Here is a 27432-nt window from a genome sequence, read left to right as displayed (position 1 = left end):
GGTAGTAGAAGTCCTCAATTTAGTTCAAGTCTTGCTCAAACATACCGTAAAAATACCAGCATAAAAACAACGCTGAACTGCAAATTAACTAACAAAGTGAAATATTTGCCACCAAAATGTTTATAAGCAGAAGTGTGAATAATACCATTTGAAAACTTAACGTGTACAGTTCTTGTACTTAGTTCCGCAGCTCATGTTGTTATTTGTTAAAGCTCAGGATACATTGACCGCACTTGACTTTATTTTCAACACTAAACTTGTATTTATCTGCAGTAAAATGTAAATATATTGCATTGACATATTCCCTCTGTCTTCTGTCTCCCTCAGCCCAACGATGACCCGCGGGTGAGTCTGAATAAACACACTCACATGTGTATTAATGTGTATTTGTATCACTAACACACTGAACATGCTCTCTCCCTGCCAGCAGTTTCATAATGACAGCTGATCAGACCCCCCCTCCACTTCCCCCAAAGGTGATTATCAACAGATCCCTGAACCTATACATGAATCACGTTTTATAGGTGTGTTTAGTACAGTGATGGGATGTGCATTTGAAGCCAAAACAGTTTTTTTGTTTATGAGGTTATTGCCTGGAATAAAATATATTGATTTTAATGTGAAAGCAGGAACTTGAAATATAAACTGTAGAACGTGTTTGCCTTTTCTAAAATGCATTCCTTGGAGTTTAGGACTTTTGTATTTCTGTTGTTTTAGTAACAAAAAGTTGTAGAAGAAGTATTCAGAACTTTTAGATGAAGTACTCGTAACACAAGTTGGAAATAATCAAGTAGAAGTATAGTACTTCATTCATTAACTTTAGTAAAAACATGTCAGAAAGTATCAGCAAAATGCTCATTTGAACTCCTTCACATACTGCTGCGTAGTTTAATTTACTGCAATGCATCATATTTTATACAAACATCACATGTTGCATCATCACTGTCCTGTGAGAACCACGTATCTCTAAAACTGTGACCTTTCATGAGTTTCTCAAAAAAAATACACTGTGACAAAGCTATGTATATATAACATAGCTTTATATCTAAACATTTAATGTAATATTGCATCCTTCAGTTTATCACAAACATTCAATATCAACACAACTGGAGAGAAATGGTTTTCACCGAACAGAAAGGGGATGACAAATGAAATTAAAGTAACTGAAGCTGTCAGACAAATGTAGGGCGGTAAAAAGCACAGTTTACCTCTGATTTGTATTTGAGTGGACCAATGAATTTACATAATATCCATTACCGTACAGTAGTCAACTCTAAATGTACCTAACATTTAATCACTGATGATAGACATTTGTCAAAATCTTTGTACTTTTGTTTATTGTTTTCATAATCATGTAAAAATCAAACCAGCCATCAAAATGGTGTTTAACAACAAGATAGAGATCAGGTCAGAGATCAGAAAGAGGAAATGCTGCAAAACTGGCATGCATGTTCTCATAAAGCACACTCAGCATGTGTGTGTGTGTGTGTGTGTGTGTGTGTGTGTGTGTGTGTGTGTGTGTGTGTGTGTGTGTGTGTGTGTGTGTGTGTGTGTGTGTGTGTGTGTGTGTGTGTGTGTGTGTGTGTGTGTGTGTGTCTGTGTGTCTGTGTGTCTGTGTGTGTGTTTGTGTGCAGCCTAAAGCTCGCAGCAGCTCAGAGGAGAGCATGGCGGGGGAGGAGGAGCGGGCGAAGAAGTCCTGCTCCCTGTACCCCCCCACCCCTCTCATCAGGACCACCAGTGTGTCGCAGGTCAGACCGACGCCCAGACCCCGGTCCTCACGGCACTCAGGTGGGCCGCCTCGCCTTCACTCTGGACTGAGGGCCAAATATGATTAAAACATATACATGACCCATCCAAAAAACAGCTGCTAGATTGATGTTTTTGCGTGTGTGTGTGTGTGTGTGTGTGTGTGTGTGTGTGTGTGTGTGTGAATGTGTGATCCAGACCCTACGTCCTTCCCTGTCCAGTCGATCGACCCCCCAGCAGAGGAGCTCCCTCCTGAGCTCCCCCCTAAAGGCAATCGCCGATGGAGACCCCCCTCAAAGGTACACCTGCCACTCAGAAAGGACTGTAACTCCAGAATCAGTGTACTGAAGTTTCTCATTGCTCTTTATTCTTCTACTGCATCACATTTCAGAGGGTAATACTTTTTATTTGACCCCAGTCACTTTACATTTTCTTTTACTTAAGATTCCTGCACACAAAACAATCAAATAGCTTTGTTAGTTATAAAATAGACAACAGTTTATATAAGCTGAAACAGCTGAAACTATAAGAATATTGATGAATATAGGAATAATTAAAACAATAATGATGTTAATAACTGGAGGTTTGCACAAAGCAAATGTTGGGAAGATGTGACTCTGGGTTCTGTGTTATTACTAATAAAAGTAGATTAAACGTAAAGCTTATATTCAGCATTACTTTCTCCCTCTTTGTTTCCTGTCCTCAGGAACCCGCTGAGTGCAGCAGCCCCGTCCTGAAGAAACCCCCGGTGAGTTCTCCTCCCTTAGTCTAAACTGCGCTGCTCCTTAGTGTTTCAGATGTGATTCATATTTCAAATGCGGAAAAAACACAATCCAAGATACAAATCCAGCAGGTTCCATTTATTAAAATAATGCCAATTAAAGCTTTTAAGCCGAAAAGACAAGACTGTTTTAACATTTAAATACTGTAATATTTTCTAACATTAAACCCCAAATGTTTCAGTGTTGTATTTTTTGCTTTGGGATTACAATATGCTTTCTTGATTTTAAACTTCAGTTCATACATACATGATTATATCTTGAACTTTTTATTATATCTCATATCCTATCATAATCTACCAGTGTACCACATCATTTCAATATGTCACATTTTCTATCATATCCTCATTATATTATGTATTCTATTTGTAGAACATCTCTATATTAATACAAATAACACTGCTTTATCATATCATCTATTCGAAATATGAACTTGCTTTTAATATCACTGTTGAGATATTTACTGATATTATTATTTTTTGTTTTGTATATCTTTTATTGTTTTTTTATCATATTTTTTTCCTATTTATCTCTTGGTATTACTGTCCTTGTCTTGCTGCAACAACCATCCAGAGAAGCCTTTCCATGCATTGTCAACAAACAAGTCTTAGTGTTTTCTTTATAGTGAGGTTTGAGGAATACATGGAAACGTGATGTCCAAAAGCTTCTATCAAAGAAACTCTAACACACAATGAAACCCTTTTTTCATTTTATGTGTTCAAATAAACTTTTCACTCATTTGTACAGGCCATAAAACATAAAATAACTTCTCTGATCTTTACTTGTCAAACAGTAAACTTCCTAACTGACGGTGTCAAAAAATACGTTCATTCATGTTCTGAGACTTTTTGTAGGGACTAAATGAACCCTTCAATTCTCCTCTCTCTCCAGGTGTACTTTAAAAAGATCTTCCATGGCTGCCCTCTTAAGATAAACTGCTCCACGATGTGGGAGAACACCGCCGCCAAAGGAGGTACCATCAGATAGATAGAATCGGAGGATGAAGCCCTCTTTATTGTCACATACATGCACACAGCAGAGCACACACAGTGAAATGTGTCCTCTGCATTTAACCCATCCTAGTACTAGGAGCAGTGGGCAGCTATCGTGCAGCACCCGGGGAGCAATGGGGAGGGGGGATTGGAGGTGTCAAGTGCCTTGCTCAAGGGCACCACAGCAGGGCCTAGGAGGTGAACTGGGACCTCTCCAAGTAGCAGTCCACTTTCCATATTTCAAGTCTGTTCGGGGACTTGAACCGGCGACCCTACGATTCCCAGTCCCTACTGACTGAGCCACTGCTGGACAGTCCAGGGATCCAGAAGGAATCCTCTGCTCTCTCATCGTATCTGACCTGTGTTTCCTCTGTCTCTCCCTCAGAACAGCACCTGATCCTGGGGGCGGAGGAGGGCATCTACACCATGAACCTGAGCAGCTCCGAGGCCACCATGGAGCTGGTACGACCTTTAACAATACCGAGCTACATCAATGCTTAACTAACCGTGGACTAGGGTTTGGTTGTTGATAGTGCTGGACATTTACTCAATAACTCTTTTTAAGATTTAATGTTCTTAGTATTTCCATTTATGTTATCTCAGAGGTAAGTATTGTACTTTTTACTCCACTACACTTATCTGACATGAATTGCTTTTCAGATTTCCATTTTTCATTCCGCCCCTGTCCAATGAAAACCATGCATCTCCAGATGTATTAACTCTGAATGTTCCTATTGTTAGGGAATATTTTGATTAGGTGTTTATCCTGTTCATCATTTTCTCCCTCCTCTGTCTCTATCCCAATGGCATAGATCTTTGGCCTTCGGGTTGCTGTAATCTCCCCTTAGGAGGGGTAGCTTTGGCGCTTTGAGCTGACATGAGATAGTATATTTATTAAGGAGATCTAGAAGCCCTTCTTATCTGGACTGAGGTTCCCTGTCGTACATTCTTTTTTCATGTACGACAGCTTTAGTTAGATTTAGGATCCATATTTGTTTAGTCTCGCTAATATAGAATGTTGATTATACATTCTGAACTAGTTAAAACCTCGGTCTAAGGAAGAGATCTTCAGAATTGGTCAGCAACCGCTGTGTCAACTCGTGGCTGCAGCAAATGTCTTGTGAATTCTCCAGCCGTTAACTTCATAATAAACATTCAGTGTTTGCCATCAAAGTTCCAGCTCTCCTGTGTAAGTTTCGTCTCCATTGCTCCAGAAGTTTCCACCACACCTATTATGTGTTGAGAAAATTCTCCCACTTCTTAGACTTTAAAAAGCCTTTTTACTTCAGCTCTTAAATGCATCATCACAGAACTGAAGTAAAACACTGACAGGGACCATTTTATGAACCATAAATACATTACATTACAGTGTCTGCATACTCCTCCCACCAACGGTCTGACAGATGAAAATCCGTCACTTTTTGAGCAACAAAAAGTTTGAAATGAGTGCATGTCTTCTTTTTCTCTTTCAGTTGTATCCAGGGAAGTGTACCTGGGTCTACACCATCAATAACGTCCTCATGTCTGTATCAGGTAAACTGAATAACAATTGAATCCTCTTTCAGCTGTGAGTCTCTGTTCACTGAGAACTTCCTGGAAATATAACAGGACAGTTTAGTCATTTGAGTTTTAGCAGGCAGAATAACTTTTTGAATTGAGTGGTTTGAGAAAGAATCGGAAGACAGTGTTCAAACTCAGGATACAAATATAGATAGTCCCTAATTGCATGTGTTACTTTTTCCATCATATTATTCAGTCAGAAGCCAAGGAACCTAATAATAATAATAATAATAATAATAATAATAATAAACTTTATTGATATCACACCTTTCAAAACATAGTTACAAAGTGCTTTAACATACAAATACACAGACAGTTGGTGAATTAAACAACAGTATGAGAACACATAGTTGAACAAATAGAAAATAATACAAATAAAATATATAGAATGAGAATGAATGACAAATAAAATAAGACAACAGAAATAAAAGCTGACGGATGTTGCAACCATGAATTTCCTCGGGCAGGTCGTTCCAAAGACTCTTTAAAGGTCAGATAAATAGCTTGGGACGAGAACTTTCCAGGCCTTAAAAGTCAGCAACTAAATTAGAAAATCCATTCTAAAAGCAACAGGAAGCCAGTGCAAGGCAGCAAGGATCGGTTATATTTCCTCGCCTGGGTTAAAATCCCTGCAGCAGAGTTCTGGATGCGCTGGAGGCAGGAGAGGGATTTTTTACTCATACCATATATACAGTATGTACACATTTCCTGCTCATTAATATGGATTTATCACAAAGTAAGGGGGGACAAGAGTGTCCAGACTGTTGTTAGTTTTGTGTGTGTGTGTGTGTGTGTGTGTGTGTGTGTGTGTGTGTGTGTGTGTGTGTGTGTGTGTAATCCAAATACGTCACAAAAAGCAAGCTTTCATTCAAAAAGTCGATGACAATAAAAAAAACAAGACTGTACTTAACCTTAACAAACATGGGAGCATGAGGAAGGACAAACATGAAGACGGCATGACATCAGGAACAAACTCTGGGTTAAAACGCAACGAACCGACAAGGACTATAAAGGGAAGACAAGACCAAATACACAAAAGGGTAATCACAGGTCAAGACACAGCTGGGGAGGGGAGGATAAACACAGGGGCAACAGGTGATCACAATGAGACAATCAGACACAGGAAGAAACACTAGACAAGGCACAAGAAGGAAGATACATTTCAAAATAAAACTAACAAAACCCTATAACCATGACAGTGTGTGTGTCTACTTGTGTGTGTATCCACGCTGAGATGAAATTACTCTGCTCTGATTGTTTCCAGGTAAATCCTCTCAGCTCCACTCACATTCTCTGAAGGAGTTATACGAACAGGCTCGCAGAGACCAGAGGATGGTTTCCCTGCCGACTCACAGACTGTTACCAAGGTAACAAGGGACTCTTTACCTCTTGTTTGTTCAGAATATGTCATTATCTTCTAAATAACCCACATTTGCTCATGCCAGTTCAAAGCTAAATTATGTTTGTATTGTTTTGCTTACAGGAAGATTGCAGTGACGTGTAAAATACCAGATACTAAAGGCTGCAAGACCTGCGCAGTTGGTGAGACAGAATACTGGAGTATTGATGTTGATGGTTTACATGTCAGTTCAGAGAGAATTTGTGTTGGACACATTAATACATTTAGGCTTAACCTAATAACCTTCATTTTAATGGTGTGTGGTGATGCAGTTGGGCAGGATGCTCCCTTTATATGGCTGTAAGCCCTTTTTGAAACCACACTAGCTCAATGTTAGTTTTAATTATTCAAATAACTGGTTGTCTCAATTATAAGACCAAATCAGGGTGGATGAGATCTTAATGCCTGTTAAAAAATATATTTAATTGTTTTGTCTGATAACTTCAACAATATAATCGGTTATTTCCAACAATTTGCTGGTCTCAATATAAAGTGTTTTTTTTAAGTGTATTACTCCATTTTAGTCACATAGGAATACATCTGTTATTGTCCCAGACAGACAGTATTTTGTAGTATCTTACAAGTACCAGCAGATGGGAGCAGCTACATTCAATCTGTGAAGGCATTGAGGGAACTGCTACAGGGCTTACGATTTGAAATATTAAAATACAGAAAGTATTGAATCTTAATGTAGTGAGAAAAATGAACGAGGGCAATGAAGAGCAGATGAGAGAAAAATAAATCTTTATACTAAAACCTCACCAAATATACTGTCAATAGATATAAGGCCTGTTTCGGATGTATGCATCAGATAAAGGGCTGGTAGCCTCTGCCGTTTAAGCATTTAGAATTCAAACTGAACAAACTTAACTAAACAATGGACCTGTACACTGTGAGAGAACTAACTACATGGTGGGTCCTGCAGCAGGTAGCATGCTGGGGGGGTGTGTGTTCCTGTGCTGCGGCCTGGAGTCCAGCGTGGTGCTGCTGCAGTGGTACGAGCCCATGCACAAGTTCATGCTCATCAAGGTATGTTAATGAAGACTTGGATTGTTATAAATAAGGCCCATTTTTTCACACTGCATTCATCTAGATAGAGAACTACCATCTTGATTTGTATTTCCACATTATCATAGCACCAGATGCAGTAAAGGGGACTTATTGCCGAAGTCTGTCTGTATTTAGTGACTTTTCAACATATGATGTTGCAAACAAATCATGAACAGTTTATGTTATATTAGCTATTGTTACAGATAAAAGTGCAGTGTCTTCTCCTGAGTCCTCATGAATTCGTCTTTACGTCTTGCCTCGTGACGTTTTATACAATGTCAAGAAGAAGTGGTTAGGAAAAGACATTAGACAGACTATTGTCCCTGGAAACAGTTTTCTTTGTCTTGTGGTGCTTCTTGTCGCATTTGGTTGTGTTTCCAGTATTTATAAAAGGGACACAATCCCATGTGCTGTATAAAAATCTCGGCCTTTTGTCTTCCTGTAAATCTTATGCTGACGATAGTATTTTAAGAGATATATTAAACAGGAACTATATAATATACAGTGATAAATGAAAACCATTATGAAAACACAACAACGATACAGTAAGTGCAGGTTCATGTGAGTATTGTGTGACGCTTGAGCTTCAGTCTCTGATATTTTTACTAGGCTGTTAACACAGGCAGCAGCTAATAAAACCACTGCAGGGAAATAAAGCATTTCATGATCACTGTTAAATTGAATAGTTAGCTTTAGACCTTTCACCATAAAATGGTTTATAATTTTGGGAGCAGATGCTCAGTTAAACACTGTGCTGTGGCTCAAAGATGTAGAGCCATCGTACGAAACACTTCTCTTTAAAGGAAATTAAACTCTTGACTTTTCCTCTATCTCACAGAACTTTGACTTCCCCCTGCCCAACCCCCTGCGGGTGTTTGAGATGGTGACGGTGCCACAGCAGGAGTACCCTCTGGTGTGTATCGGTGTCTCTCGGGGGTCCAGCCCCCACCATCCCGTCAATGTAGAATACATCAACCTCAACTCTAACACTTCCTGGTTCACCCACTCTGGCCTGGGTATGTCATATCTTACAGTATTATAAATATTGTAAAGACTGAAGTTACAAACAACACACCATGATCTAAAAACCAAAACACTGTCTGCTTTTAATGAGTGCTTTAAATGTCTCTTTTTACCTCATGTGTTGGCTACCCTTTTATTCTTCCATAATGTTCCAACAGATGGTCCTACTCCGGTTGGAAATATAAATATTCCTTCTATTATCATATTTGTATAGATCTGTCCGTTCTGTGTGTGTTCCTACAGAGAGACCTTGCCCAGATGTAGTTCAGGTGAACCAGCTGAACAGTAGCTCGCTGATCGTCCTCATAGAGAGTAAGTCACCAGCATTTTCCAGATACTCTCAACACAAATATCTGTTATAGCACAGCATTTCCCGATGGTACTGGGTCAACTTCCTGCAGATGCTTTTACTTTACCTTTATATACTTATACTAACTGATTTACTGTTTACATCTCTGTGTACATACACTGCCCGGCAAAAAAAAAGGTCACAAGCCTGTGGGGGCAGTGCTATGATCTGGGGTTGCTGCAGTTGGTCTGGTCTAGGTTCAGCAACGTGCCCAAAGAATGAAGAATGAGATATATATATATATATATTTGACTTTATATTCTATTATGTAATATTTCACCCCTACAGTATATCTCAGCTTCTGCACTTCTTTGATTTGTCTTTTATAAATAGTTATAGTGAGCCAATAATTGTTGTGTATATGAACATGTATAAGTATGTATAAGTACTTTTAACTTTTATCAATAATCAATACAATTAAACATATTGAACATAAAGATGCAACATAGCAAGACATTATTTCAATTTTGATTATATCAAATACTAAACATGTAATTTTTGGGGTGTTTTTTACAAAATCGGCCTATGTCGTGAAGACAAAAAACAAGATGAAATGTTATATTTCTTTAACAGGCAGGCTTTACAGTATCTCAGGTTCTCTTTCCCTCTAGGCTAATATGTAAAATTACATCCCCAATAGTTCTACAACAACATCCTGTGCGGCCCGTATGTGATGAGAGGATCTATATAGTGTAAACTGCACATTATATTCTGTCTATATCCTGCCCCCGACTTTGCTGTTCCCACACGGTGTCTCTCTCCTCCACAGAGTCGGTGCATATCGTGGGTCTGGAGGGGGATCTGAAGAGCAGCCGGCCTCTGACACACGAGACCACCTTCACTCATGAAGTCCAGTCCATAGGTAAGACCTCACAGAGCAGCGCAGCACCTATACTCACTCTGATACTCGATATCAAATTTGATTTCCTTTGAGTACTTTTAATAGTCTTACTCCATTACATACTCAGAGGTAAAGTATTTTACTTTTTACTCCACTTTCACTCTTAAGCTGTAAAATGCATCGTCACAAAACTGAAAACAGGGCTGTGGATATATGGCAAAGTGCATGACACATGACGATCTTATGGAATATGACGCATTGCTGTAGATTGATCTGTGTGTGTCTGTCTCTCAGTGTATTTTGAGGACACTTTGCTGGCAGTGTGGCGCCACGGCTGGCAGAGGAGAGGACAGGGTTTCACTGAGGTGCTGGAGGAAACCACCGACCCCAGGAAGACATACAGACTGGTGCAGTCCGACAGGTACAGCATGACTCTGCTCTGGAGTGTTTGATTAGATTTGTAGTTCCTGCAGTGTGGGCTCTTTCATTTTTCAGTTTTATGGCTTTTGTTGCTACCGCCCACTAATCAGCTAAGCTTCAGTTTATTACAGACAATTGACAAATGTAACTCTTAACACAGCAGGTATTATGTGAATCATGTTTACACTCCTAGTTTAGCATGCTAACATTCTGCTAACTGCAGTGAGAGAAAGTAACTAAAAACATTTAATCTTAGATATCATTTTGGAGTACTCTTGAGTATTTCCTTTATATGCAACTAAATACACCCATTCATTGCAGAGGGGAATATTGTGCTTTTTAATCCTCTAAGTCATTTTTCAGATTCATATAGGTGAGTAGGATTCATGCATACAAAGAAAAAAAAAATGTGTAGAATATGTCATCGGCATTCATTTAATATACAGACATTTTAGCCTGGACAAAGTGATGGACTGAATGATATCTGAATATAAGGACATAGACTCTGGATTTGCATCATGTACAGAAACACTTATGTGCTTTATCCTTTCATAAATTAAATTAGGATTTTATAGAGTTTATGCAGCTCTACACTACAATCCTTTCTCCTCCCTGACCTCTTCCCTGCAGGATGGTCGTCATGGAGACGCGTCAGATGGAGGACCAGACGGGGATGTCCAACCTGTACGTCCTGGAAATAGCAGAGAACTACGTCATGCTGCCCTGACTCTCTGTTTGCCAGTGTAGGGCATCATGGGAGACTCCAACTAATATGTGAATGTCTCCGCTGGATTCTTATCTGTCATCAGTGACTTTGATGAGCATGGATGCCACAGTGTTTTAATTTCTAATGGGAGGAGAGGAGAGAAGTCAAAGAGAAATGATAGCATGATGTTGCAAGGGGAAGCAAACCCTTATTTAGGCTGATTTCAATATGTGAGATTAGGAATTGAGAAAGCTGAGGAAAAGAAATGAACAGCGAAGGAAGGTCCTCCAACACTACAGAGGGATCTCTACTTTCTTCTGCTGCAGCCGCCTGCAGAGACTGAGAAATACAACGGCTTCCACACAGGAATAAAGGACTGGAAGGACTCATGATGTGATGTTTAACCTGAGTTTGTATGTCAGTGTTGGATCCATAAGAACACACTTCTTACTGCCATTACTTTGGAATAAAGTGAATTAACTTAAGATGAGGTGAACTGTACTGATCTCAGAGCAAAACACAGAAAATAAGATCCTATTAATGGAAGCTGAGTGGTTATTGCCTTTGTTTTGCTTGCTGCTACACATAACTGTTGGGGGCCTGTGACATCACAGGGAGGAGTGAATAGTCAAATACACTATATCCATTGGCGTTACTTTGATAGTAAAAGTGGTATGGAATATTTTTTCAGATTTTAAAAACACACTTTTTGCAGGCTATTTATCTGAACATTTAATAACAAATTGCCCTAATGCAAAGTGTTGGGGAGAAAATTGGCCATTTCCCCAGCGTCCCCAGTATAAATGATTATTTCTATAGATTGAAAATCAGCTTTGGAGAAACCAAAATACATTTTTGTTTTTAGGGATGACAAAATATCAACAAAATTAATAATTTTGCTGTTAAATTTTCACTGCTTTGTTTTACCTTGGGAAGGTGTATCTTAAAAAAGATAGAGCTTTTGGGGATTTCACAAAGCTGTGTGGCTTCCTCTGTCCACCCAGTTAATGTGTGCATGTGTTGCTTAGGGACAAACAGGTATATATTTAAATAAATCTACTGCTTTGTGCACATGTGTAGGAAACTCTTTTAAAACAAATAATTCCATAATAAATCATTTTCACAAAATATAATAAATGTAGCTGAAGACATGAAGGCTCTATATGCTATAGGGCAGTAGTAATTTAATACTAAATATGTCCATGTTATGCCAGCCTTCTCTATAGCCTGATCGACTTCTACACTGCTTTTTTTAAAGTGTTCCTTGGGTGTCATTGGGAGGTTAATTGGCGAATAAATGAAGCAGCTGTGCGGGCCGGTGCCCTCTGTTTACCCCCGACAGACTGGGAGGATGCGCAGTGCCGGGCCGGGCCAGCAGCAGCAGCATCGACGCATCATCACACGTAGCCTACTTCACGCACACTGATGAACGGAGGCAGAGCCCCTGCCGAGGAGGATGCTCACACCGGCTCAGAAGGGCTTTCTTTCGGGTTTTATTTACCAGGCAGCAGCAGTTTGCTCGCCGGTGCTGGTGTAAAATGCACTGGGGGGGACCGGGAGTGCTGGTCGGCCTAGCTGATCTCAGCTGCTCGGCAAATTTTTCCTCAAATTTGATTCTAGTACTTCTTGATTAAATCGTTATTATTTCCAGGTCAGAATCTCAGTTTCCTGTGCGGCTTGTTTGTACTGAAAATGGCCGGAGATGGCGGCGCTCTGAAGGATATCAATGAGATTAAATCCCAGTTCCGGACCAGAGAGGGCTTCTACAAGCTGCTCACCCTCTCGGACTCGCAGCAGCGGGGCGGGCTGCCGCGGGGTCCCTCCGCCGGAGCCACGCTGGGCCCCGGGGCTGGACCCGGTCCGATACCCGGCGGAGGGGTCGGGCTGCTGCAGGGGCCCGGGGCTGCCGCCGCCGCCTCCTCCTCCAATGCAGCAGCCAATTCCTCTCCAGCAGGCTTCCTGCCTCCTGTCCGGGTCTCCATGGTGAAGCTGCAGCCCGAAGACCCGGGAGAGGAGTCGGAGCGGGTGTGCTTCAACATCGGCAGGGAGCTGTATTTCTACACGTACACCAACATCAAGAAGGTGAGCCTGCTCTCCTCCTACGTGAGCCTGGATGACAGACTGGATGCTCAGGCGTAGCTTAGCATGCTAGCCTGCTCCGCTAATATGATGAATTATTTCATTATGTTTTTTAACCGACGCTCTCTGGCTGACTGGCTGCACAGAGGAGGTGATCGGGCACATATGAAATCACAATGTAATATGCATTGCAACGTGATAGTGTGTGTGATCAGACGGGATGGTGCATGGTGCAGACGGTGCAGTGTGTCAGTGGAGGCTACTGTGTTACTACGCACAGGAAGCTCTGACTTCACTCCATTCACTTGAAACCATGTGAATATATTGCTCTCTGAATGTGGTCTGTAGGCCTATACATCCAAGGCACGTTATTCGAGTATTGAGTAAGTATTCATACTGAGACTTCTTAATTATCATCTCATATACACATTTGTAGCTTACTTACTACATGTGTCTTGACAGCTAATTACAGCATCCCCTTCTGTCCAGTGAAAAACAAGAACATGATGCGTTTCTGTAGATTCAACTACCAAACACAATATACAATAATCAAGATTAGCAAAACATCTGCAGCTGTAAAATGCAATATACACATTAATGCAGCAGTTGTATTTATACAAAATAAAACATATAATAGTATACGCTAACATTTTTCTGCATATTGAATATTTTTACGTTTCATAGAATACATTTTCTTAGCTGATAGTGCCTTATTTTACTTCTAGATGTATGTTTTTATAGTGCTGTGTTAGTACGTTTATCAAATCAAATAATCTAAACACTTCTCCCATCAATGTCCTAATGTTGAAGAGATATACTTTAATAATTAGTTTCTAGTACATGGTTCACACTATTGATGATGTTGCTTTTAAAACTGAAATCCTTTTTATAGCACTCACGCTGCCTCACAGGCTCTGCTGCCTCCTGACTGAGCTGATCATCTATACTGTTATTCAAAGTGTGTAATCTCCTGCCACTAAAGCTCCAGTCAGATTCTGAGAGGACTACTCTATGTTTCTGAATGTTCGTTCGTGCTTTTAGCTTGTAGAAAGTCCTCTTTAAAGGTAGATGTTAATTGTGTGAAGGGTTTGTTTTGGACATCAAAAGCAGAATGCTGATCAGTTTGAAGGGCAGGAAGAGATAAAGATCCTCTGAGCAACAGCTCAATAAGGAAAGGAGCAGTCAGCAGTCCTTGGTGAAAGAAGCTGTTAGCTTAGCTTCCACATGTGGGCAGAATGAGAAAAGCTTTCCATGTTAAGTGCAAAATAATGCCTCTAACAATGAGCTGGAATGAATGTCTTTATCAAATAAGGATTTAAGGGTCACTCAACGCTTTTCTGCAATAGGAAGCCAATTCTTCATCTTAGTACCATCAGTATCCTCTCCTTTCCTGTAAGAGTTTGGGGACATCAGCTACATGGAAGTTTGAATTATTTGGTCCTTGTAGGCCATGTAGTGTCCATAAGTATTTCAAATATTAATAACATATTTAGTCAGCAGGTGATTCCAACCTTGCCAGTTTTGTATTATTGCCAATGCTCTATTATATATTTGCAAATATAATTTCTGAAGGAGGCAGTCGTATTTCCATTTGTCCTCCAGTTTCTCCTCACGCAGCTTTTTTTTTTTAGCATTGGGCTGAAATTGCTTGCAGCAAGCTTCACCACTTGCTTCCTAATGAGGAATGCTAATAACCTATGTAGGAGGGACTGCAGGACTAATGTAGAGAGCCTCTCCTCTGTGAACGTGACATGGATCAATGAGGGAAAGGGTTATCTGACGACCTTTTTGAAATATCAGGGCTATCGGTTCATTGCGCACAATGAGTAACACATTATTAGATTCATCATACTCGATGTTATGGCTCATAATGAAAGTTACTAATATAAATTAATTTGTGTCTCTATGACTGATGCACATATGTGTAGAAGGCACATTTCCAGAAATTACATGCAGACACATTCACATGCAACAGACTGTAGATATCTCCATCAGCATGCTGTACATTCAGCATTCAGGCAGCACCACATGTGCTCTGTACTCTGTTTCCTCTGTGTGTTTAATGTGTGTCAACACAACAGAGTAGAGGAAGCAATTTCCCTGTAAGGGATTAATAAAGTATGTCTTCTTCATCTTCTTCTACTCCACATGCTCAACATGTAAGGGTTCAAAATCTCCAGAACATTTAAATGTAATCAGCAGAGATGCACTGATATGATTTCCCTCTCCTGATACTAACGCTGATACGTAAACTCAAGTTATGCTCTGATACTAAGCAGAGATCTGATACCTGCCATGTAGTAGTAAGAGGTAGTGGAATATATCACGTTTGCTAAAGTCCACATTTTAGGTATTTCCATTGTATGAAACTTAATATTTCTACTCCCCTACATCACTGAGCCAAATATTATACTTTATACTCGACTACATTTGTCTGACTGCTTTAATCACATTCCAGATTACAATTGTATTGCCAAATGTTGTGTTTTGAAATATATATGCCCTGGTTCTGTTCAAAAGTTTATTCCAGATATAAAATGTAATCGCAGCCTTAATATGGACAATAGACAATCTTAGTCATTGCAGTTTTCATGCCAGGGAATTAAGTTTAATTGGGCATATTTTCTTCTGTTGGTGGTTTTTTAATTACCAGGCCCTTTTATTGTGCTTTTGGTGAGTGAACAATGCTCCTGCAGCCATGTTGCTCTGGTCTTTAATGGTGGAATGAAACATCAGTGTCTCTTATCTTTGATGGATTTTCATGTACAGAGAGCAGTTCTAACAAAAAACACTTTGCTCCTTCGCTCTGACGCTAAAACCTGGTGTTTACCTCTGAGACTTTTTATTTCTATCAAACTTGCTGCCATGGAAATATATCAATGTGACTTTTCTGCATCTACGCTTGGCCTCTAACCTCCTTTACGGTCCTCTGACTGTCCCTGAAACTCCATTGGTATACCTTCCATTTTCCTGGCTGATTTTTTGCTTGTGCATCACGGTTCCTTTTCCTTGTCTGCAGGCTGTAGACCTCAGTAAGCCAATAGACAAGAGGATCTACAAGGGAACTCAGCCAACATGTCACGACTTTAACCAGTATTCTGCCACAGCGGAGAGTGTAGCCCTCATCGTGGGTTTCTCAGCCGGACAAGTCCAGTATCTCGATCCCATCAAGAAGGAAACCAGTAAACTCTTCAATGAGGAGGTAATTGTGTGTGTGTGCTCTTCTCTGTGGTTGTGATTGAAGTGTCAGTAATTTGACATTTTGTATCGATTTATTTGGATGTTTTTCTTTTTCTGTGACTCCTGAACTGCTTTCGTTTGGTGGTCTCCCTCGAGTCCCTAATAAAATGATTACATACAGGAGATTGGGGTTGTACAGTTGCATGACTGCATGCAGGTAGACTTTATGTTTGGGCGCCTCCTGATTCTGATCACCTCAGTGGGATTTGCCTCTTAAAGTCCTTTCCTCATCTTCCATCCCTTTGTTTTTTCTGTTGGTTTCAGTGTTTGCCTGATGTAGCTTATTTCTTGATCTCTCCAGACCTTTTTGTTCTTCCCATGCTTCCTTTCTACGTATTCTTCTCTGAAAAGTTCATACTTAGTTTTCTTAGATGAGTATCCATTTAAAAGCTCAATTCAATCTAAATAACTCTTCTCTTCCCATTCCTCCACTCTTTCACCGCCAATCTTAAAATCTCTCCTCCCTCACTCCTCCCTCAACATTCCTTGGTCCACTTCCTTACTGTTTACAGAGATTGATCGACAAATCCAAGGTGACGTGTCTAAAATGGCTTCCCAAGTCGGAGAACCTGTTCCTGGCCTCCCATGCCAGTGGTCACCTCTACCTCTACAACGTGGACCACCCATGTGGCACCACAGCCCCACAGTACTCTCTTCTGCGGCAGGGGGAAGGCTTCGCCGTCTACGCCTGCAAAACCAAGACGCCTCGCAACCCGTTGTTACGATGGGCTGTGGGTGACGGAGGCCTCAACGAATTCGCTTTCTCCCCAGATGGCGTGCATGTCGCGTGCGTGGGCCAGGACGGCTGCCTGCGTGTCTTTCACTTTGACTCAATGGAGCTGCAGGGGGTGATGAAGAGCTACTTCGGTGGGCTGCTGTGCGTGTCATGGAGCCCCGATGGGAAATACCTTGCCACCGGCGGAGAGGATGACCTCGTTACCGTTTGGTCATTCGCAGAAAGCCGTGTGGTTGCAAGAGGTCACGGCCACAAGTCCTGGGTCAATGTGGTGGCTTTTGATCCCTTCACAACTTCCTTGGAAGATGAGGAGCCAATGGAGCTCAGTGGCAGCGAGGAGGACCTCCACCAAGGACCACTGAACAACTCCATGCACTTTGGCCGTGTCCGAACAAGTAGCACGTTATCGCGTCTGTCTCGGCACAGCTCTAAAGGAGGCGGTTCGGCATCCGTCACATACCGGTTTGGCTCGGTGGGGCAGGACACCCAGTTCTGTCTGTGGGACTTGACGGATGATGTGTTGTACCCACGCCTGCCACTGTCCCGCGCCTTTACTAACACTTTTGGGCCTTCGCTGTCCAACTCTGGCAGCGGGGTGGTCAACAGCACCTCAGGTGGGGGAGGAGGTGGAACGGTTGAGGGGCACCATCATCCGCCCAACACTAACACTGGCACCACAAACCCACCAACGCTCCCCTTACCGCTTCCTCGCTCCCTTTCCCGCTCCAACTCTTTGCCCCACCCCGCGGTGGCAAATGTCGCCAAGGGCCCGGGCGCCTCGGAGGGCGGCGGGGGAACCGGAGGAGGTGGAGGGAGCAGCGGAGGAGGAAACAGCACCCCATTTAGCATCGGCCGTTTTGCCACACTTTCACTGCAGGAGCGCAAGTCAGACAAGTCTGGTTGCAGCAGTGGGGTGGAGAAGGAGCACAAGAGGTACCACAGCTTGGGCAACATCAGCAAAAGCAACGATAAGATCAACGTGGCACCCAGGAGCAACCGGCTAGACGCTGCCAAGGTCCTCGGCACAACGCTGTGCCCGCGCATGCACGAGGTGCCGCTCCTGGAGCCGCTGGTGTGCAAGAAGATTGCACATGAGAGGCTGACCGTCCTGGTGTTCATGGACGACTGCATCATCACCGCCTGCCAGGAGGGGCTCATCTGCACCTGGGCGCGGCCGGGGAAAGCGGTAAGTCTTCAACAAACTCTTTCCTTAGAAAACAAAGAGCCAGTGTCCACATAAGTCCTTTCTCTAGCTTTTTTATTGTTTCTATGACAACGATATATTTCAATAATGTACCATCGCTGTTTTATCATCTGCTATTGCTTCTAAATATGTTTTCACAATATTTTTACGAGCACCAACTGGAAGATTCTTGCTCCCACACTTTGAATGAAAGATATTCCCCGTCTGAAAGCTGTGTTTAGGCAGCAGGACGATAACAGTCTCACACTCACTGGCAGCAACATCTGGGGTCCACCCGGCTGATCTGCTCCAACAGACAGGCTTTTTGGTCTTTGTTATGATGGTTTCCGTCTGACAGACACAGCCCAAAACAAGATCGCATGCAAATCCTACAGTGACGTCACTGGGTCTTTTCTGAAGAGCACTGAAAAATGCTCGAAAAAAGACGCTGTGGGCTCTGCCTTCTCTGGAGGCCTCCTCCAACTGCATGCAGTCGGTTTTCATTGGGATGAAATGAAAAAAGAGGCTGGTGATCAGAAAAGGGCGCTTTGTGGACTCTGGCCCTAATGCTACTATGGTGTTGTATATGTATAAATTCTTCTTTTAACTCATAAAGTCTGATTCAGTTCTTTTCACTATCTCCTCTGTGTTTTTTATTATTTTATTCTTATAAAGAATTTCTTTTGATTGTCTCTAGTGCCTAATTGTCCTTTGTGCTTTGTCTCTCTGATCAGAACTTGACAGCACAGAACGGGAACTCTCCTAGTGGCACGGTGGTATAGCTGGAGGAGAAGCTTTGCACTCATCCCTACCTCCATCCACCCACTCCACCGTAATCAAATATGTCAACTAAGGGGCCAACAAGAAGCGGCCATTCCCTACCATTTCCATCGCCACAGTATTATACCATAACCCTCTGCACCTGCCAAGACCCAAATCCTGTTCCTCACTAATATCACTCTAACTGTGGCCAGTTTGGTGGGAAACACTTCCTGTATCATCCAGCTAACATTACAATAAGAGATTTAAGGAGTAGAATTGCCTTCAGAAAAATGTTGTCAAAACAAGTGCAAGTGCTGGAATATAGCAAAGGAGCTAGTTAGCATTTATTTAGCCTTAGTAAGACTTGGTTCTGGTAAAACACTGCCAAAAGTATGTGGACACCCCCTTTGATCCGGGTTTTTATTGTTTTGTTGCGTCCCCTTAGTTCCACTAAAGACAAGAGAGGTCGAAACACTACTGCAAACAATCATATTGTGGAGACAGCGTGTCTCCAACCTTCCAGATTGGGGTCTCCTGTTTTCATGACAAAGCTAGCTCTGTAAAGACATTTTTTTCGTTTTGGGTAAAAATAACTTTATTGACCTACAAAGGACCCTAAAATGAACCACATTCAGCACCTTTGGATTGAACTAGATCACTGACTGTAAACCAGACATTATCACTTAGTGACATGGTTAATGCTCCTGTGGCTGAACGGGGGCAAATTGTGGAATAGTGGAGGCTGATTGTGGCAGCAACTGTGAAAAAACAGGCCCAACTATTGAATAAACTCTAGTTGGAATGTCCAGGTGTTCATATGCCTTTGTTGGGATTTTTTTTTCAGCTACTAAAGTGTTTAGTTAAAAAAAAGTACTTCCTGATAAGTTGACAAGTCATTTTTCTAAGTAACTAAAAATAATTGTATTAGTCCTGATAAAACTGTGGAGCCATTCTGTGAGTGGTTTCTCGCGCTCAGTTTAGTTAGTTAAGTCTCACTGGTGGGTGCTCGGACCCTCATGTTGCTTTAGATCATAGCAGCACTGAACGTTTGCTGTCAGACATTTCAAATATTGCTTCAGGGAGAGTTTCCCACCCTGTGCTACTGTGGATCTTAAAGTTTATCCCCCGTGCTTCAGCCCTCTGCCTGCATCACAACAACACATAGAGATGGTTTCTCCTTCCCCCCCGTTCCCCCTTGTGCAAAAGACACTGCAGAAGCCACGGCCATTGTATTTAAGTTATTTATTTTATCACAAGACTGTGTAGTTATTTATAATGTAAATACTGAAAAAATCTATACATTGGAAAAGGACAAACGTGTAAAGAAATAATGACAAGCACGGAAGGAAAAAACAGAAAGATGATGAATATGATAATATATGAAGATCCTTCTATTGTACATAGCAACCACAGTTAAAAAATGAATGTCTGATGTTAGGGAACATGAAGATGTCAATGTGTTTTTATTTTGTGTGAAGAGATTTTCTCCGGTTTGTCCCTGAGAGCGAGCCGTTGGAAGCAGTGGTTCATGTGACTTTATACAGATGCTGCTAGCTGGAACAAACGGTCCATATGATAAACTAACTCTGCTGAACATCATGTGAGGAGGAACAGCATCTTAATGAATTATGAACAAACACACGCTTGCACATACTGGAGGAAATGACTCACACACACATGCACACACACACACACAAACACATCCTGTATGATGTCGCATCATATATACTGTATCTTGGTTCCTGTTGCAACTAAATTGCCTCTAATTTACACATGCAGTAAATCCACGGCCCATGCTCAGCTCCTGATTAGTGGTACAGGGTGTTATTGTCTCTGATCTGACCTCTATGCACAAGCAGCTCCCATGTCCCCTCTACTCACCGTATATCTTTGGTGCAGGGTAAATAGTCTACATCTTCGACATCAAGATTGGATTTGTTTCTATTTGCTGTTTTGATTGTGCTTAGCGAATTCCCGGCTTGTTGAATCTAGAACAAGAATAACCACTTTTTGGACAAACACGGGCTGCCTGCTATGCTCTTACAGGAGTTAGAAGTGCAAAGATAAGTGGACGTCGAGGCATTATTGACAGGGGACATTAAAATCTCTATGGGGCAGACTTCCTGTCTGATTATGAGTGTCAATCTAACTTCATTATTCAGTCAGACGTTTAATTATCAAGTCAAGTGATTCCTGGATGAGATGTGTCATTTGCTCCCTCCAAACATAAGCTGCAGTGGTGGCTGATGGGAGACTGGTTAATGCATTTAACATCTTTTTAAATTCAAGCGTTTTTTAGCCATGATGGTGGCAAGTAATGATCATATTTGTATGTCTGTTGTGTTGTACAGAGATTCATGGTTCTTTCCTCCAAAATCTCCATCAGGCAGAAACTACACTTGTTCAATATTTTGGTTGATGACCAAATACTGTAAAACTCCTGACATCCCCATCAGTCTCAGCTGTACTTGGCAAATGAACGACGGTGATGAACACTGTACACATTAGCATGATTTGTATACGCCACATGATTTGGATCCGCTTTGAAATGTAATGGGTCCTTAAGTGAATCATGCCACAACGTTTCACCAAGTTTCAGATGATTGAGGCCTGTATTTTTTTTTTTCCTTAATCCTGCAAACAAACAAACCAAATCTGAAAAACACAACGTCATTGAAACAGGCTTCCTCCCTCATGAGATCATTTCTACTTCAATGTCTTTTGTGAAACTCCGGTCAGCAATATTGTAAACATGTTGAATAGTGTGTAATGGCCCTGTAGGACCACATGTTGTCAGGAATCGTCAAATCAGAATTGAACAAAAAGAAACATGTCAAAGGACAGAAAACTGATTGCAGCCTTGGATTCCAAAACAGTTGATGCTTTGCTCATAATGAACACAACTTCCCCCCCTAAACGTTTCTGTCCACTTCTCACCCCTCAGCCAGAGAGAGAACAGTATTTCTATCAGCCTTTGTGTTTTATTAACTTCCTAACAATAAATACTATTAATAGCAAGGTCACTTCCAGCCCTGCAGGAGCCAAGGTTATACCCTTGTAGCAGCAGACCAACCACCAGGTTTCCTCACGCAGTGTGGGAGCCGGAGTCAGGGTATTATTACAGTCCATACATCCTCATTTTTGTTGTCATAGCAACAGCATGTCTGCTGCTGAGTGTCTCCAATGATCTCATGTGCTCCGGGTCAATCTCAGCTTTAAGGCCAAATTAGTGCTTCATCACGAAGGAACGCTAAATCCTGTAAAGGAATAATTCACCCAAAAATATGAACCTTCTCTGAAATATAGAAGTTTGTGCAGCTTAATACAATGATTTTATAGGCATGTGTGAGAACATCTGTTTGATGTTTTTAAATTCATTGTGATCATAAGTTCACTGTTAATATCAGTGTGAATGCTCCCTGATTTAATGCCCCCAGCCACATCCACCAGTGATAAGAGACAGCAATGCTTTTTAGGAAGTTCTCTTAGATCACCATACAGAGGAGGGCAGAGCCGGAGCCAATGGCAGCTAGACACCTTTGATTGTTTGACTTGAACACTCCCTAATTGAACAAAATTCAAACATCAACTGTGTTAATTTAGTTTGAATGTTGTGGATCAATGTTAAAGAAGCCTTGATGTATCCTTATCCTTATTATCTGAGACAACTGAAGTAACAGGTGAAGGTAACAGAGTAAACAGCAGTAAATGGAAGCTGATAGTCTTAATTAAGCTGAAACATTAGGGAAGTCTAAAGAGGACGGTGTGCAGTTCAAATACTCTAATGCTCTATACACAGTCTAATGAGCTGAACAAAAGCTGTGATCATGAGTTAAAAAACTGAGCTGATGGTACAGAAACCGCTACGGTCACTTCCCTGCACATGAGACAACTCCATCATTCAGTATAAAGGAACAGAAATTACATGTGTGACATTCCAGGCTGAAAGAAGACACTTTATTTGAGTTTTTGTAATTTATTTCTCTTTGTGTGTGTGTGCATGTGTCAAATATACATTCTCTATTATCACCACACAGATATCACACACTCGCTACCACACACTTTACGCCTGTTCTGGTGGAACAGCAGAATGGCTTCACTGTATCCAGTTTGTATATGGAGATCTGTTATTAAAACGTTAAACCTGAAACTCTGTGTGTTGTGTGATACATTTCACCACAAATTTCAATACCATTTCTACAGAAGCGTATTGCTGCCACACACAAAAAAGCCTCAGTATCATGCAGGGGCGTCACTAGGTTTTAAGGACAGGGGGGGCTAAGCCCCCAGGAGATGCACAGGATGTGAGCGAACGTTTAATTTCACAAACAGCTAACCAAAACTGAGAAATTGCCTTACACTTTTTGGACAGATTTAACAGATCCTTTACTGTGTAAATGTTTCGGGCCACCATTACATCTTTATTACAGTACAACAACAAACACAGGAAGTACTGTATGTTCACAGCATTAACAACAACAACAAAAGAACAATCACATAGTTACAGTGCCGTATTTAACCAATGCTTCTTATTCATTAACAGCCCACATGTATTATCCAAAACTATGCAAAAAAAAGAGCACTGTGTTCTCACTAAGTACATTTTAAAAATAACATGGCTACAATTGGCAGTTACTTGGTGGGTGGAAGCATCAAAGAATGTCGTCTGTTTTTAAGGGTGGCAAAGGCGTCTATCACTCTATTGTGATTTAGGTGCTGAAGTGCGTCTTTTTCAATTGACATGACTGCAAGACTGCGAAGTCTTTTCTGACCCATTGTTTGGCGTAGCCAGGAGTGCAGCCGGCGCAGTACACTAAAGGACCTTTCACACGAGCAGCTGCTTACAGGCACGGTTAAAGCAACTTGGATGGTTGCCTTCAGGGAGGGAAACATGTCTGAATCAAGAAGGTTGTGCACAGTCAACATATCTTTGGGTGAACATCCAGCCTCTGTTTTCCGGGCAAGAAAGTTTCTGGCCACCAGAACCTCCTCTGTTTTCAGGTCAATGCTGTAGTGTTTTGCAAGTTCATTCAAGTGTGATTCACTCAAGAAGTTCTCAGATTTCGGACTGCATGCCTGGATGCCTTTTAGTAGCCCTGCATCTACACTGCAAAATCTTTGCTCAAGCTCGCCAACCATCCTATCCACACACGGGAAAGTAACTCTCTTTTCAATGTTTCTGAGCTGTTCAATTCATTGCGTGCACCTGCAGTTGTCTCCAGCACAAAATCACCCATTTTCCTCTGTTTTTGCCTTGTCCTGGCACCTTCTTCAGGGATACTGAGTGTGTGGCACAGGGCTTTGGTTCTGTCATAAAGCTCTGTGGCAAATGCATCTGTGCGTTTTCCCTTAAGTGTGTCACACACTGCTTGTTTGCAGATCAAAGCTTCTGCCAGGTCTAAAGTCTCTTTCTGAAGGAGCTTGTGGAGTCCTTCGGTTACAGACAGAAGGGCCTGAAACATCAGTAGTGCATAGACTGCTGAGAACTTATAGAGCTTTGCTCTGAGACCAACAGCCATGGGGGATCTAATAGCAGAAAGGCACTCCAAAATGGCAGACAACGTGTCAAGAGCTGCACTGATTGACCGCAACTGACAAGCCCAGCGAGTGTTTGAAAGTTGGACAAGCTCAACTGTTCTCAATCCAAGCCTTGTCTGAGTCTCCATGAACTTATGATGATTCACTAGGGAGGTGCTGAAAAAGGAGTAAACACACTCCAACAAGCTGAAAAGCTCCACAGCCTCTGGGATGGCCTTGCAAGTATGGCATAACACCAGGTTGAGTTTGTGAGCGTAACAATGCACATAGATAGCTTCAGGGTGGAGCCTTCTAAAATGTGCTTGTACACCTCCAGTGGTCCCACTCATGACAGCTGCACCATCATAAGTTTGTTCTACACACTTAAGCTCTGCAAGACCATTTTTTTTAATCTGCTGCTGCAGCTCCTTTGCAATGGACTGGGCATCAAATGACTTAATCTCCGCAAGCGCTAGGAAACGTTCCTTCACTGCCCCGTCTGACACATACCTGACGCAAACAGCTAACTGCTCTGATTTGACATCTCTTGCTTCATCTGCCATGATGGCATAGATTTTGGACTTTGTCATTTCAGATACAATGACACTTGTCACTTCCTGGGCACAACAGTCAATCATCTCATTCTGGGAGATTGCTGAGGTATACTGAGCATTTGATGGGGGGTTATGTTTTTGCAGAAAAGGATCAAATTCCTTCAAAAGCTCCATGCACGCAAGAAAGTTCCCTCTGTTTGTGCTGTCTTTTCCTTCATCATGGCCACGAAAAGGGAGTCCCTGTCTCCCTAACATAGAAGTGACTGCAACAATTCGCCTGAGATATTCTCTTTCTATCTCACTCACATTTGCTGAAGCTATCATCTGTGCAATATTTCCCTGTTTTCTAGTTGCCTGATAGCTGTTCCATGCAACAACACTGTCTTTATGTGTTTGTGCAATCTCATGTTTGTCAAAGATGACTAAAGCTTTCTTCCAGTTCTTGCAACCACTACTGACCAAACTATCATGTTTGATGTTTTTGCCAAACACTCTGGGAAGCAGAAAGCTGTATTGTGATCGACTGAATATTCTAACCAGTTGTGCTTTTCAAACCAGCTGTGGTGAAATGCTCGCTTCTGCGTACCAAAACTATCTTGTGGGTAGCTCTTCAGCTTTACCTGTCGGCGCCCTGTGTCTTTGTCACCTAAATCAAATCCTGTAGTGGAGTGAGATGCTGCAGCTGCTTCATCAATTTCCCTCTCTTGGTCTGTTTGCTCTCTTTCTCTCTCTGTAATATCTTGATCTTCCTCTGGCTCTTGATCCATCTCTGGATCCCCTTGCTCTCCCTGCCTTGGCCTTGCCTGTTGATCTTTTTCTCCCACTGCATCTCCTTCTGCCTGACCCTTCAAGATAAATTAAAACAATTTATCTCCCTCTTCGATGGAATACTCTTTTCTGATTGGCTAATGGGGTGTACATTAATTCTGTATAACCTGGACACCTTAAAGTCCCACTAGAAAAGTTAAATCACCGTTCCATTTCAATGCTTTTATGAATGGTTACCATTAACAACCAGTATCGATAGTCTAACGGTTGATCAGCGTCTAGCTAATCGTTTTACTATCATGTTTGGTATTGATCGTATATATTTGCTTTTAACAAATTAAAAACGTACGTACAAAAACAATGCCAAGGGACGCGAATACAGCGTCACCAGCTACGTGTCTTTGCGGGCCGGTATAAACAAACAAGGTAACCATGACAACTAAATTAACTACAAACTACTTTCTATAACGACAGCACTAGGCTACAAATCAATAAATCATCAGGTTGTTACGCATGGACTTAGTGGAGGCGTCGTGGAGTTCTTTGCCCCGCTGCGTCCATTAACTTTGTGTAATGTACACCTCGACGGCCGTTATCCCTTACGAATTGAATTAATAACACAATGAATTGAATTAATAACTGATCAACAAAGAGGCTAATGCCATGACTTTCGCTCACAACACAATAATTGTTTACTCCCAAATATTCTGAAGACGCACAGATTACATTTGGGCACATATGTGACTAAAATGTTTGTAATTTCAAGTCCTGAATAATATTACTTGATTACTTAACTTACAGTCATATTATGGTAGCTACTCTTGAAAATATTTGGGCCAGGCTAATTTGGCTTATATATCTCTCTCTTGGCTATCTCCACTTTCCAATCATTACTCTCCTAAATAAAAGCTCAAGTTAAATAAGTCTTATATGGTGCACCTGGACTGAAATGTTTCGTATTTCATATTCATATCGAGTTCCATAAAATTCCAAGACTGTCTGCATCACAAATGACTATCCTGTGAAATCCTTTAGACTCACCTTTCCAGTAGAGGATTCTCCCCACTCACTCTCTTTGCTCCTCTGCCCTGACTCCTACAGGTCAATAGGGGTGGTGGAGTGATTATTATTACCATAATGTATCATTATTATTACTATTATTATCCACTGAAGATATCATATGTGAATGTGCTCAGCTCTTGTTTCACTGTGTGCATGTGTTAAGTTAGAAACACAGCTGATATTCCAGAAGGAAGTCCCCCCATAAAATTCAAAGACTGTCTGCATCACAAATGACTCTCCTGCGACTCACCTGTCCAGTAGAGCTCTCTCCCCTCTCACTCTCTCTGCTCCTCTGCCCTGACTCCTATAGGTCAATAGGGGTGGTGGTGTGATTATTATTATTATTATTATCATATTATTCTTATTGTCATTATTATCCACATAATCATACGTGAATGAGTTCAGCTCCTGGTAAATATTAAAGAAAACACACCTAAGCAGTTTGTCAGCTGTTATTGCATTATTGCATATTTGTTAAAGTCAGTGTTGCATTTAGAGAGGTGACAACCCCCCCCCCCCCCCGATAATCAATCCAAATCCTGCTTGTTAGTTACCCAACATCATTAATATAAAAGTAACTAACGATTCATTACCGAACTCTTACCTTCACAGCTGGCGAAATCGCACCAGCTAACTAGCAGGCAATGCTTGCAAATTGTTGTAACA

At 41.5% G+C, this 27432-nt stretch overlaps 2 protein-coding genes across 5 annotated transcripts in view; both read left to right on the top strand.

The window, feature by feature from the left end:
• The window catches only part of LOC134879833 (mitogen-activated protein kinase kinase kinase kinase 5-like), a 36123-nt gene extending 24773 nt beyond the window's left edge, over positions 1 to 11350 (top strand). The window contains exons 17-32 of one of the 3 annotated variants that reach the window (XM_063906364.1): positions 328 to 345; positions 431 to 476; positions 1635 to 1788; positions 1945 to 2045; positions 2453 to 2494; positions 3417 to 3498; positions 3903 to 3979; positions 4990 to 5050; positions 6342 to 6444; positions 6561 to 6619; positions 7402 to 7505; positions 8365 to 8542; positions 8793 to 8861; positions 9668 to 9760; positions 10034 to 10160; positions 10790 to 11350. In XM_063906364.1, the coding sequence (XP_063762434.1) occupies positions 328 to 345; positions 431 to 476; positions 1635 to 1788; positions 1945 to 2045; positions 2453 to 2494; positions 3417 to 3498; positions 3903 to 3979; positions 4990 to 5050; positions 6342 to 6444; positions 6561 to 6619; positions 7402 to 7505; positions 8365 to 8542; positions 8793 to 8861; positions 9668 to 9760; positions 10034 to 10160; positions 10790 to 10886 (1411 nt within the window). In that variant the 3' untranslated portion in view covers positions 10887 to 11350. Of the gene's footprint in view, positions 1 to 327; positions 346 to 427; positions 477 to 1634; positions 1789 to 1944; positions 2046 to 2452; positions 2495 to 3416; positions 3499 to 3902; positions 3980 to 4989; positions 5051 to 6341; positions 6445 to 6560; positions 6620 to 7401; positions 7506 to 8364; positions 8543 to 8792; positions 8862 to 9667; positions 9761 to 10033; positions 10161 to 10789 lie in introns of all 3 variants that reach the window. The other 2 variants (XM_063906365.1, XM_063906363.1) reach the window with 2 other exon arrangements.
• Positions 11351 to 11582: 232 nt separating this feature from the next.
• zmp:0000000529 (WD repeat-containing protein 20) lies at positions 11583 to 23015 on the top strand. 2 transcript variants are annotated; one of them, XM_063906368.1, is made up of 4 exons: positions 11583 to 12947; positions 15964 to 16146; positions 16697 to 18106; positions 18838 to 23015. In XM_063906368.1, exons 1-4 carry the CDS (start codon positions 12558 to 12560, stop codon positions 18883 to 18885), a joined length of 2031 nt encoding a protein of 676 aa, XP_063762438.1. In that variant the 5' UTR covers positions 11583 to 12557; the 3' UTR covers positions 18886 to 23015. The 2 variants fall into 2 exon arrangements, with proteins under 2 accessions (XP_063762438.1, XP_063762436.1); XM_063906366.1 differs by having other exon boundaries at positions 16697 to 23015.
• Positions 23016 to 27432: the final 4417 nt, after the last annotated feature.

This window comes from Eleginops maclovinus, chromosome 18 (genome assembly GCF_036324505.1).
Source record: "Eleginops maclovinus isolate JMC-PN-2008 ecotype Puerto Natales chromosome 18, JC_Emac_rtc_rv5, whole genome shotgun sequence".
Classification (NCBI taxonomy): domain Eukaryota; kingdom Metazoa; phylum Chordata; class Actinopteri; order Perciformes; family Eleginopidae; genus Eleginops; species Eleginops maclovinus.
Note: the sequence above shows the minus strand (reverse complement) of the source record. Positions and strands in the feature narration are given on the sequence as shown.